Raw genomic sequence first — 13,423 nt, 5'->3', positions numbered from 1 at the left:
CACTTAACTTTGCAGATTGCCACTCCCTCGACCTGTACCTTTACGGACTCTTTTTCCCTTTTGCCCCAGAAGTCAACACGCACCTGGCACAAAACTGACCTTGTGGTTGGTTTCTTCTGCCAAGTGCTGTCGAGGCGATACAACCAGCATTAGATTCTTCTCTCTTGAGAGAGAAACCCAATAATGCACAGAGCTGCAAAGACTGAGATAACACAAAGGGACCGACACATTGACAGAGCCCAGCCTGTCACTCGGGAAGGTTAGCAAAGGAAAAACCCACGGGCGCTAATGTGGTATGATCCTACTGGGAAAGAGAACAGGCATCTCCACCCTGCGCACTAGACAATCCTCTGTCAGGTCTCCCCATAAAGCCAACTTCTTCTCAAGTCTACATCAATGATGGCGATCATGCCATTTTAAAAGAAACTAAGGAACTGCCATGCGTTTATTGGGAAGAAAATAATTTATTCCAACATGCCTACTCTAACTGCTGTCTTTCTATGAACTCGAGGGCGTCTCCTTCCCCAAATACAGTACAAACACCAGTGCTTAAATCCCAGTTGCATCAAAGCCAGTGGGATTTTTTCAACTGACCTGAGTGCAACCTGGATTTCACCTCAATCTACCAAAGTAAGAATCCAGATTTGACTTCAGTGATATCCTCACGTAGAGAAAGAAGGGTGGCTGAGGCCAAAACAGCTAAGAAAGCACGGACCTGAAATAATCTGTCTGAGTAAACCCATCTGTAAATACAAATACAATTCAAGTATCAGCTCTGTGGTGACAACTCTCAGACCTACCGCTCTTACCTCCCCTCCATAACAAAACCTTGGCTTGTCTCTTTGATGTCTCCTCGTGGATGTCTTGCTGTCAGTTCAAGTTCAACATAGCTAAAGCAAAGCTCTTGATCTGGTCTCCCCACAACCTCTGTTCCCTACCTTCTTTCTTAGTTGTTGTACATAACACCACCATCCTCCTTCCTCCAAATGCCATCAGGCCCTTCTCTAGCTTGGATGTGAGGAGCTGTGTCTAGACCTTCCCAGTTCTTTCTGCAAAGCATCTCTAAGGTATGACCTTTCCTAATCTAATACACCCAGAATTTAAAAAAAAACAACCCCCCCACCAAAAGAAACTCCAGCCACTCATTCACCTCCCATCTTAGTTATATCAACTTCCTTTTCTCTTCCCAGAACACACGCACACTTTTCCCACTCGCATGCATTCCAGACGCTGCCGCAAAGATCATTTCTCTAGCCTGCTGCTTGGACCATCTCACCCTCCCTCTGCATCTCTCCACTGCCCCCGTTACTCCATCATATAAAACAATCTACCTGCCATTGCTTTCAAAGGCTCCCCACAGCTGTTCCCCATCCTTCCCTATCATCTCTGGTGAGATATCAGCTCCCACCCTTAGCCAGCCAATAACCAGGTTTCGTCATCCACTTGTTACACTTCCAAGCAAACATCTTGTGCTTTGTCCAAACCTGTGCCTCACATTTGGGAAAAGATCCCTGGAAACACCCAGTTTGCTCTCTCATTATTCTCTTAAAAGACCTCTACTATGCTATGTTGCTTACTTAATCTCAATACATTGGCCACTACAGCACTCTAGGATCACTGTCCATCACGTTCACTAATATTGGTTCATTTTTGTCTTTGTGCTCCCCCATACGTTTAGCTGCGCTCTCTGTCTTACACGTACATTTTGCCTTTGTTAAAGGCACCTCTTAGTTCTGTTTGTACGGGAGGGTCCTGATTTATGACCAGGACTCCTACTACAGTGATGCAAATAAATGCAATAAATCAATATCCTTGACAGCCTGGCTAGCCAAAGCAAGATCAATGACCACATTTAACTCATTGTCAGTAATCACCACTCCAAATTCTATTTGAGAGACAGGAAAGTGCTGTTAGGAACCTGAATTAGACACAGATTTCCTGACTGACCCATATTGACATGGTAAAATACCTCTTATGGGCAAAAGCTCAAGGACCTTCTCTGATCTGCTCACAACGTGCATGTCCAATTAAGCATATTCCTTCCAAACTTTGGGGCAAAGCAGCCACGCCAGAAGATAGGCGGGTGATCCAGGCTGACCTGGACAAGGTCAGCAAATGGGCGGACAAGAACCTGATGGTGTTTAACACCAAAAAATGCAAGGTTCTCCACCTCGGGAGGAAAAACCTGCAGCATCCTTATCGGCTCGGCAGTGCTACGTTGGATAGCACCACAGAAGAAAGAGACTTGGGGGTCATCATTGACCACAAGATGAACATGAGCCTGCAATGCGACGCTGCGGCTAGTAAAGCGACCAAAATGCTGGCGTGCATCCATAGATGCTTCTCGAGCAAAGCCCGGGACGTCATTCTCCCATTGTACTCGGCCTTGGTGAGGCCGCAGCTGGAGTACTGCGTCCAGTTTTGGGCTCCGCAATTCAAAAAGGATGTGGAGAAGCTTGAGAGAGTCCAGAGGAGAGCCACGCGCATGATCAGAGGTCAGGAAAACAGATCTTACGATGACAGGCTGAGAGCCACGGGACTCTTTAGCCTGGAAAAGCGCAGGCTCAGGGGTGATTTGATGGCCACCTATAAGTTGATCAGGGGTGACCACCAGGATCTGGGGGAACGTCTGTTCACCAGAGCGCCCCAAGGAATGACGAGGTCGAACGGCCACAAACTCCTGCGAGACCGTTTCAGGCTGGACATGAGGAAGAATTTCTTTCCTGTCCGAGCCCCCAAGGGCTGGAGCAGCCTGCCAGCGGAGGTGGTTCAAGCGCCTACATTGAACGCCTTCAAGAGTAAATTGGATGCTTATCTTGCTGGGATCCTATGACCCCAGCTGACTTCCTGCCCTTTGGGCAGGGGGCTGGACTCGAGGATCTCCTGAGGTCCCTTCCAGCCCTGATGTCTATGAAATCTATGAAATCAATAGATACAATGCAGTGGAAGATTTTCCCTTCCATTTCCTGGCCACCCCTGTAGCAAACCCTTTGCAGCCTGCCACAACATGTACAAATTCCCTTTGTCTTCATGCAAATCCCAGTTAACAAAGCCCCACGTATATTAATGCTACTCTTTGACTAAATGCGACAGCTTCTGCTGAGCTTTTGTCCGTGACAGATGACTCATTACTCCAACAGAAAGGAACGGCATTTTCTCTCGTTTTGATCATTTTCCCAAAAAATTTCCCTAAGCTCATGGTTCCTGATTATATAAAGGGTAGAATGTGTACCAAGAGCTGGAAGACTTATTCTTCAGAGCAAGTTGGTGCAAGTCTTTCAGGAACAGGTGAACAATTTTTCTGCCTGAATGCTGGGAGCAGACTTGCTAAACATGATTTTCTCAAGTGCAATATGTGCCAGTATATTCAGGTGGAACAGCTGTGAAGGGCAGGTTGTACAGGCCCTTCTTCATGAAATCTTTCGCTGGAAAGCAGAGTCAGCTGGTTCTAAGATTTTTTTTTGGTGCCTTTTTAGTGACAAAAAATGCCTTACACTAGAATCTCCAGCCTGAGAAAGTGGGTACCAAATTCCTTCCGAGAGAGCGGTATGATGAGAGACCCGATTCCCCATATCAGTATCCAGTTTAGCTCAGTGTCACTTCTGTTATCACTGTGCTTATTAATGTTTTCTGAAATGAAATTGCATGCGATTTAAATCTGTGAACGTGACAATAAGGGCCAAGGTGTCTTTTATGTCTATTAGGCTTCATGTGTCTTCAAATTTATCCTTCAAGATGTGGGCTGACTACTCTGAACAGGGTTGAACTCTGCATGAAGATACCTTATGTGCTGTCACACCATCCAAGAAGAATTAATCCAATGGATTTGGCCCATGGGATTATCCATAGAACGATGGCTGGTGATAAGCACCCCAGAGTCGCTATCACCTCCATGGAGACGGACACGTTCCAGCTGCTGGGACATGGATCAAACTCTTTCCTACATCTGAACAGACTGCCGCCTCGGTTCAAGCACCCACTTTGAACGCCTTCAAGGCGCATTTGGATGCTTATCTTGCTGGGATCCTATGATCCCTGCTGACTTCCTGCCCCTGGGGCAGGGGGCTAGACTTATTGATACTCTGGGGTCCCTTCCAGCCCAAATGTCTATGAAATCTATGAAATCTGCACTATCAAATACTCTAGGCTTAGTCATACCAGACTTTGCGAGGCAATGTGATGCAGTGATCAGGGCACTGGATAATCCGTGAGGAGAGTTATGTCTCCAGGTCTGGCACTAATCTCCTGTGACAACTTAAAAACCTCATTTTCATTCTGTGCCTAAACCTATCTGCAAAATGGGTCTGAGATGTGTGAGTGAAAAGTACCCCTTTTAAGAGAGACGTACTTGCTGTAAGAATGGAGACAGAGAAGGAAGCAGATCCGAGCTATAGGAAGTCAACTTGAGAAGTGCCTGCTTGCCAGATTTGGCGTCAGGTGATTGTGAGGTGTATGCAACTTGTGATGCAACAGAAGCAAAGACATTGCATAAATGAAACTATTACTTATTCCCATTAAAACACAGAGGAAAGACGACCAATGTATTATGCTCAATCTCTGCTTGCTGGCTTTATTTATGAGGAAAGGGAGATTCCAAAGTGGGTTTTGAGGGTTACGTGATTTTAAAGACTATTGTTTGTTCTGAGCCAGAGCTGGTGTTAATATTTGGGATAGTTGCAGCACGTGCAGCTCTCATCAAAGAGCAGGCCTGCTGGACAGGAGAAGCTGTATGTTCTGCCACCAGCACATACGTAGAACTTTGTACGGTCTGCCGGATCAGCGTAGGTACCGTCTTTTTTCCCAGGACAAAACTCGTTGTTAGGCGTGGGACCAGTAGGAGGTGAAGGTGTAGGAGTTGTTGTCCCTCCACCCGTGTAGCAGGATTTGTCTTTAGGACAATCAGCAACGATTGGCTCTACAATGAATAATTCCCAGTGCATTAACATCACATACGTGGACAGACTCCAAGGACATGTACATGCTCATATGGCTGACTCTCTTTCTAGACCCTGTTCCCTGATTTGTAAAGACCACAGCTGGCTGCATCTGAGATAAGAGTGCAAGTCTGCAGAGCTTCATGAAAACAATGAAGCACCAATAAATACTGGTGCTGCAGCAGACTGCCAACCTTGGCAGATCATGTGCAGCGGAGGGACGCATTGCACACTCTGAGAAGTGGGCTGCAGACCCAAAACCATCTGTAACCTGATCTGAAAAATTTTCACAGGGGTCATGTGCAAACTGTATTGGGTTCCAAATATGAGCTTTTGGGATGACACTTTCATCTGTACAAAGAACCTGCACAAAGACATTGTAGTACTTAAGTTCTTCTTAATGCCGATTTTGAGAACCTAAGCAAGGCTATAGTCATACCAAAAGATTGTTATGGTCATTTATGCATAGGTAACTTTCATCCAAACCATGTTCAAAAGGATCGGTGAACTTCCTAATTATACAGGCTTGAAATCAGCATCAACATCATCATACCATTTGTTTCAAGCAGTCTCTTCAGCTCAGTTATCAGAGGATATTTTCCTTCATTGCAGAAAGTGCCCAAGAAATCATCCAGGTCAATTGTCCAGACCATGGCTCCTCCAAACTTCTTCTCCTTCAGGTACTTGACCTGCCACAAACATCAAATGACTCAGTAGAGTTTCCTCAATATTTTTCTCCAAGAGTTACAACACAAACACTGAAATCAGCAATTCATTGGATAGTGATACATCACAGCACTTGCACTTGTCCCGTCTCAGAAACAAATGCCCGGTGAAATAGTCACCTCGTATTCACAATGACTTATTATAACATGCATGAGTCTCCTAATATATTCATTTAATTAAAAAAAAACCCTCTAAAATGCACTGAATTAAAGCACATTCTAGCAGCAGGAGCAGAGTAAAAATACAAATTGCTTTAAAGTGTTAAAGACCTTACTTTGTGTTTGTAGCTGCAAACATTGTCAAACCCAGCCCACGCGTTCCCTTTGTAGGCGTACGGGACTTTCTGGTCATTAATCCAGCATACTGAAGCACTCTGTAGGAACGTGCAAATCTGCAGAAGAGAATGGTGTTAACATGCAATGGCCCTCATTCAGAAGCCACAATGCAAAGGCAATGGGTCGTATCCTGTCCCCTCCTTATTCCACTTTATGCCAGTCCAGCAACAAAAGGGATGCGTTAAACGTTAATTTGCCTCTAGAGAAGCGTATAATAACGGAGAACCAGCCCTACCCACGTCTGGCAGCCTTAGTGGTAGGATGCATGGTTGAGAGGAGGAGATGTGAACAGGTCCCTGCTTTATTCCATCATTCCCCTGTCTGTAAAATGGCCCTTCACTTTCTACTGAAGCAAAATGCATTTTAGAATGTCTTTCCTCTAATTTGCACCAGCCACTGCTTTGGCCCAGGTAATTTGGAAGAAGAAATGGCCATGGAGACTGTGTTGTGCAGCTTCCATCAACTCACTTCCCCTTCTTGAAGTGAGCAAGATGGACCTCTTCCAGAGATTCAACCCAACAGCACCTCAACAATGATGGAAGTGAAGCTGTCTGGTTGGGAACTTTACTTTGCCCTTTAACACCACCTTAAACACCCTGCATCCTGCTCTACACAGGCTGTGTCCTGAACTTGAAGCAATTTGCCCACGTTTCTGTGTCATTTTAGGATGACTACTTGGAACTGCCAAGTGACAGAGCCAATTAGCCTACCCACAGCTTATCCTTTGCCTGTTCAGGGGGAAGAAGGGATCACTACGATCATTTGATTCCTGTGTTCTGCACCCCACATTCTGTCCTGTGTAAAAGCATCTAAATGTAGACATACCTTAAGATCAACTTTGCACTTTTTGCTTCTCGGCCTCTAGAAGGCTCAGATCAAGTTTCCTATTCTGATTTCTAATGAGAAGCATGAGGGAATTGCATCAGTTTATCCCAGCTCATACAGAAAATCTCAAGCTTTTTACCTCGTAGTAGGCCCAAAATCCAGCCTCACGGGTGTAAGGCCCAGCAGAGCCAGCCCCAGATGCTGGAGCTCCCACAGATGTGGCACTGCTGCTGAGCTTGACGGTGCGCCCATAGGTGGGGAATCCCATGAGGAGCTTCTCAGCTGGGACACCATTGTTGTTCCAGTACTCCATGGCATATTTCTACAGAGAAAGAAATGGGAAAAAGGCACAATCCATGCCTTCCACTCTGAAGAGGAGCTCTTGGGGAAAGAAAGAAGGTAGCTGCCAGTTGCCTTACACTGTTGAAATACTTCATATCACCCTGGTCCGTGGAGCCTTGATACAAGGGACTATTGTGTCCTGTGACCGGATCCCAGCCTCCATGGAAGTCATAGGTCATCACGCTGATGAAATCCAGGAGCCTGGTTTCAAGTCAACACAAGTTAAAATAACCATGAGGAATGAGATGGCCATTCAGACTCATCAGTCAACACACAATGGATCATCCAACGTTTAGACAACGGGTCCGGTCTCCACCTCCTTGTGCCTCATGCAGGCATTTATACCTGTGCAAAGAGAATGTGTGAACACTACAGTCTGCAAATCAGCAGCACTTTACACACCCCCTCTGTACACAGATGTAAACGGCGGCACAAGGTTCAGGGTGGCGGAGTGCCCAGATATTACCATGCTATGCCCAACATGGAAACGGGCTACTTACTTCCCTATCTCAGCTATCTCATAGCCAGCATCAATAGTTCCTTTGCCGGCAGCTACTGCTGCTGTAATCAACAACTGTGGCTTTCCAGTGCTTGTGGCTTCCGCCTTGAAGGCTTCCAGCATTTCCTGAAAAGACAGTTTAGTTGTTAGTGACTCCAGTTCAAAAACATTCGTGCCCAGTCATATCTACGTGGAAATATTTCAGCTGCCTCCTCTTTTCTAACAAGCTCAATAATCTTCTGAATGTTCCTTCCAGGCCTAGTTGCCCTAAAAGCCCTTAAACAGAATGTCCTAAGCAGATCCCCTCGCCATATTTCTATAATTGTTCTTGTTCCCTCATGCTAATCATTAAAAGGCTAGATGCAGCCCCAGGGCAAAACCAGTGATGCACAGCTCCATGCTCCTAGACTGTTTGGCTACATCTCAAATAAAGGACAGCTAGTGTTTCCTCACCCGAATCAAGATGGTGAAGCGGTGCTTGTCTTCAGGGGGGCTGCCTCGGGAACCTGGGTATTCAAAATCCAGGTCAATCCCATCAAACTCAAATTTGCGGAGGTATGCAACCACAGAGGAAATGAAGGTTTTACGATTTGCTTGGGAGGCAACCATTTGAGTGAACCTGGGGAGAAGAGAATTATCTGGCATTAGTTCTCATCCTCTTCCCATCAACACATAGGACTGCAGAGTTATTGTGTTCTTTCACAAAGTGACTTTTTTGCTCCATATCATTTTAAAGCCCCAAGCCCATGATAATTAACATCGTTCTTTTGGTCATTAACAGTCACTATTCAATAATATCGCCTAATTCTCTTTTCCATGCAGAAACGGTACAGTTACCACTGATCTCCAGAGTATAAAGAGCACGATGCTATTTTCATTAACGTTTTTCCCAGCCAAATCTCTACCGTTAATGTGCAGGCAGTGGTTCAACCATCATTGTTTTCATCATTCCAGTTGAGTCAGAGCACCATTAATACCCTAGCAGGGCATTATTTTTACTATTTACTTGATCTAAAAACTTAAAATCAGTGGAAATACTTCCATTTACGTTAATAGACTTGAGTTAATGAACAACGGGCTTTTTCTCTCCGCTATCATATCATCATCATAGAACCAGTTTATGTCTGATGTAACCATAATCCCTTTAGGAATTTCCACTGTTGCAGTATGTGGAGCCATGTGAAATACTGAATTTCAGTTCACAGGCAGCTCCAAAACACACAAGCTAAAAAGAAAAATGTGGGTTGTTGGACTTCAAATAAAATATTCCATTTGCCTAGAAGAATTGTTTTATGTGCTTATATTCTTCTGAAATTGAATTTGTGCAAAGTTTCAACACCAAAATGATTGTGAATGAAAAAAAAAAATCAAGATTTACAAATCAAAAAATATTGAGGCATTTTTTCTGACATCAGGCAGAAGGGTGACAGGGTGGTACTTTATAAAATAACTGGCTCAGAGAGGCATACACTTTTGTAGGCTACGGCTCACCTTATGAGATGTTATGAATAGACTTGCATAAGGGAGGGATGCTATGTAGGAAAAAAATTAAATTCAAAAGATGGGTGTGGGGGCTTTACTGAGAAAGGGGGAGGTAGGCTGGATAAATCAATAGACACAAAGAAGGGAATAATCCCACTGAAGGATATAGGGGTTATAAAAGCTAGTTGAAGGAACAGAATAAGAATCCATAGTCTCTGAAGACCATACGCAACGCAAAGCTTATTTTTCTAACCAGTTTGTCTCCAAGGTGCCACCCTACTCTGCCTTTGGCTTATCATTTAAAAAATGAAGGATTCTGCACAACTAAATGAACTTGGAAAAACAGCTACCTTATTTTTGTTATCACCATGCAGTGCACACTTGCTCTCACCAACCCTCCTGCCATCCTCATCATGTCACTGCTTTTATATCTGCATAATAAACCTTCACATCCAACTTCTTTCCTTACTAGATTTCTAGTATCACCTGTGCCCCCAGTACTGTCAATATGCAGCCTGTTCCTTGGTCCCTACCAACATTTGCATCGAGTCATCTGCACTGTCATTAGACCATCAGGAGCACAGTCCCGCATCCACTGAAGTCAACACCCAGACCAGCACCGACTCCAATGCAGCACTCAAAAGCCCAGATGTTGGCATCCCCATTAGTGTAGTGATACTAAGACAAAAGGAAAAACTCTTACATCTTCATGTCAAAGTTCCACCCTCCAATAGCCAGCAGGGTGACCAGCTTGCTGTTCCTGTGAGACGAGAGAACAGAAAGCACGTTCAGCAGGAGCAGTCACTGGGTCTCTTCCAAAATCAAGCACCACCACGAATCCTTAAGTTTGGTTCTTTCTGGCTAATGGCCTTTGACATTGATATTGCAAGCATTTCATCTCTCCAGCTAGGTGGGAAGCCAACCAGTGCTGGATAAATTAGCTCCTCCAGCAGAAGTCTTGAGCTGAGAAGCTGCCCAGAACATCTCATTCCCTAATGGAAAGACAGCCCAAATACCTGAACTTTGTGGCCTGATAGGGTTTCATTCTTGAAGCAATTCCTAGATCTGGAAAAGCTCTAAGTATAGAGCCCCAGTTTTATTCCTCCCTGTCCTCCTGCCTGCTGATAGGTGGATTGCACGATGACTGCTGATCTTTAGTGACTGTCTTCTGTCTGGTTACATTAGATGGATGGAGTAGCTGACGCTTTTAAGAATAGGTAAGACAAACCATTGTCTGGGATGGGTTAGACAGCAATGATCCTGTCTTGAGCAGGGGTTGAAGTAAATGGCGCCAGAGGTTCTCTCCAGGTTTCCATGTAACAGTCTACGACGGGGTGGGCAAAATGCGGCCCATGGGACAGAAGTGGCCCACCAGGCCATTCTACCTGGCCCACGGGGCCTCTAAAAAATTTAGAAAATTAATATTTATCTGCCCCTGGCTACCCTGTCATGCAGCCCTCAATGGCTTGCCAAAACTCAGTAAGTGGCCATCTGCCCAAAATAATTGCCCATGCCTGGTCTATGACTTACGGAAGTAAGTAAGGACTTGTCAGACTGATAAGATGGACCCCATGATGAGAGCCCTCCCATCCTTCCACCTAACCTATAAAAAAATTAAATTCTGTCCTCTGGCATTAACAATATTTGTTTTAAACCTTGTACATTGGAAGCAACTGACCTTTTCTTCAGTGCTTGAAATTCTGGGAAGAATCTGCTTTCATCGTTCCATTCAAATGGGGTGATCTTATTTTCTTTCATTGTTGCAAAAGCATAGATCAAGTGGGTGCATAGATAGGGGTCTATATTGTTTGGGGAATACTTGGCAGGATCTGGTCTGTACTGAGCCCAGTTAGTGAAGTAACACACAAGTTTATAGGCAGAGCCTGGGAGAAGACAAGCAAATCAGAGTTGTTAGAGAAGGGAATGCCTATCTCTTTCCAGGTGGTGGTCTCAGGGGTTGCTGAGACTGTTACCAGCACTGGTGAGAAGGGAATCAATTTCCCAAGTACAATCAGGAGTAATTCCAGTGAAACCAGTGGAGGTGGGGAAGAGGATGCAAAACTAACCCTTCATAGACCCATTCGGCTATCCATTACATATAGATGAACCAGTTCTGTATGTGGATGGAAATTTTACATAACTGTCATTCAACTGTTGTGCTTAAGCAACAATTTCCTACCTGCTTTCACAGCTTTGATTCTGTCACAGGTGCTATTCAAATACCTTCCAACCACACCTTCCATGTGACAAATTAATAAACTACTGTCTAGGTATTGGGCAAAATCAAGATGTTCCCTCCCACCCAGCAATAGCTCAGTATGGAATAGTTGCTCTAAATCAGGACAATTAGGATATGCACAAAGGATAATCTTGCTTATTTAGGGACTAAATCTCAACAGAATATATAGATCAGCCATGCATCAACACCGGAAGAGCGACTACTGGTTCTATTGCTGCCTCTTCCTCTTTAATTTTGAGTCTTGGGAAAGACAGTTGTCTAATCTTGAATTCATTTCTACTAATTAGAAAAAGGAGGGGAGAGGGAGAGAGGGAACACTAAGGAACAAATCAAAGCAATAATTGGATCAGATCCACAACTAATGTGCATCAACATTACTCATGGATGTTTTCATAGATAAACTGATTTACACTGTCAAGCATATGAACCCAATGGTTCCTTAATCCATTCTTTAACTCTCCCCAATCTTTTTTCTAACCATGTAACAAATTCCTGATATAGTCTCATGGTTGCCTGTCTACAAATACAAAAGTGGAGATATTCTTACCCAGCTGCAACTGCAGCAAAATGGCCAAGCCTGCAAAAAAAAAAAACCCAAAAAGGATCATGCATTAGAAATAAACTGGAATGGAGTATTTCAATGCTTAGTGAGTAATGCCAATCTAACACACAGTGTGACCCCACTATACATGTTATATTGCAAGTCCCTTCTTCGTCCGTGATACCAACCCTCCAGCAAAGTTTCTTCGTATCCGAGTCCTAAAAAGAAAGAGACCAAGAGTTACTCACCCATCCACAGCAGCACCTTTCTCATCTTTCCTTTCAATGGAAGGCCACACACCTGCATAAAGACTACAAAATGGCTGTGAAGCTACATAAATATATGCAAAATTAAATACACAAACAGAAGGACTCATTTGTTCAAGAACAATGACATCTCAAATGCCACCAGTGGGATAAGTTCTCCCAGGGCTGCAGAGTATGGAACCACGGCCCCTTCCTCTCATGCTCATCCCAGGAATTGGAAGGGGAAGCCTGGGAGCAAAAGTAGGAATGGTTGTTTCTCAGAGGAACTAAACCTTACAACAAGCCCAAAATACATGTTGTCTAGATGCCCAGCTGTTGGCAGACAGAATGTAAACCTCCCCAAGGGGCTCAGCAATGGTGCTGTTATCTTGTTTTAATTTCTCCAATTACCAGGCCCTGGGCTGCCCTTTCTTAAGACACATAGCAAAGGTAGAAGGCCACTTTGTTCCAGTCACATCCTTTATTCTGGACACAAGAACCAAGTTTAGGAAAAGAGCTGGAGAAAGGCCCCCCCCAACACTGGAATGATATAGCTGTGGACAGCTATGTTGGATTTTGGGGCAAATTAGCCACAGTGCAGGAAAAACACAGACTTCAGTGTGTTTGATCCACTGAAATAAGAGACAACATATGGAGGGGGACATGAGATGTTACTAAGGGCATCTTCCTCCCTACTCCTCCCCAACCCCTATTGCCACGTAATCCGTTTTGACACCCAAGCAGACACCCAAGGTAAACCTTAGACATGCTGACGTCAACAGCAAAACTCTTTGCCTTCAATACTACTGCCACATCACTCCAAGTACCCAGTCCTGGCTTTGCTCCCTGGTTTCTTAGACTATCCCTCTGGGATACAGCATGGTTACATAACCTTTGCGGCTGATCCTGCCTCAAAAACCTTGCTGTCCTTGGCCGCTGGGAAAAAAATACAATCGATAGGAACAGATATTGTTACCCAAAAAGTTATATTTAGGGCATAGTCAGGGTTGAGACATGCAAGGAGAGGCAAGAATTCCACTCTATGAAGCGTGTTTATTAGGAAATAATGCAGTGCATTAACAAACAGCGAGTTAGTTACCTTGCTAAGCAAAAGGTCCTCTCCTAAGCGGATTCATCAGATAGCCCTTACAGTCTGCAGGACAGCAGTCTTGAAGGCGTGTCTGACTGCACTCCTTACAAACTTGCCCTTTATTCACTTTACTTAATGAATCTAATGCATAAGCATGCTTTATGA

The 13,423-nt window shown here is 44.4% G+C and overlaps 1 protein-coding gene across 1 annotated transcript; it reads right to left on the bottom strand.

Annotated features, from left to right (window-relative positions):
• Positions 1–4,592: 4,592 nt before the first annotated feature.
• Positions 4,593–12,196, bottom strand: LOC149853791 (acidic mammalian chitinase-like). The gene is made up of 11 exons (XM_090025340.1): positions 12,172–12,196; positions 11,930–11,959; positions 10,822–11,026; positions 9,847–9,903; positions 8,115–8,280; positions 7,663–7,787; positions 7,240–7,363; positions 6,960–7,142; positions 5,935–6,051; positions 5,488–5,623; positions 4,593–4,915 (listed from the first exon to the last, which is right to left on the bottom strand). The coding sequence occupies exons 1-11, from the start codon at positions 12,194–12,196 to the stop codon at positions 4,659–4,661; spliced, it is 1,425 nt and encodes a 474-aa protein (XP_089881466.1). The 3' UTR covers positions 4,593–4,658.
• Between the last annotated feature and the right edge of the window lie 1,227 nt (positions 12,197–13,423).

This window comes from Crocodylus siamensis, chromosome 13, assembly GCF_052110815.1.
Source record: "Crocodylus siamensis isolate JL-2025a chromosome 13, ASM5211081v1, whole genome shotgun sequence".
Taxonomy (NCBI): Eukaryota; Metazoa; Chordata; order Crocodylia; family Crocodylidae; genus Crocodylus; species Crocodylus siamensis.
Note: the sequence above shows the minus strand (reverse complement) of the source record. Positions and strands in the feature narration are given on the sequence as shown.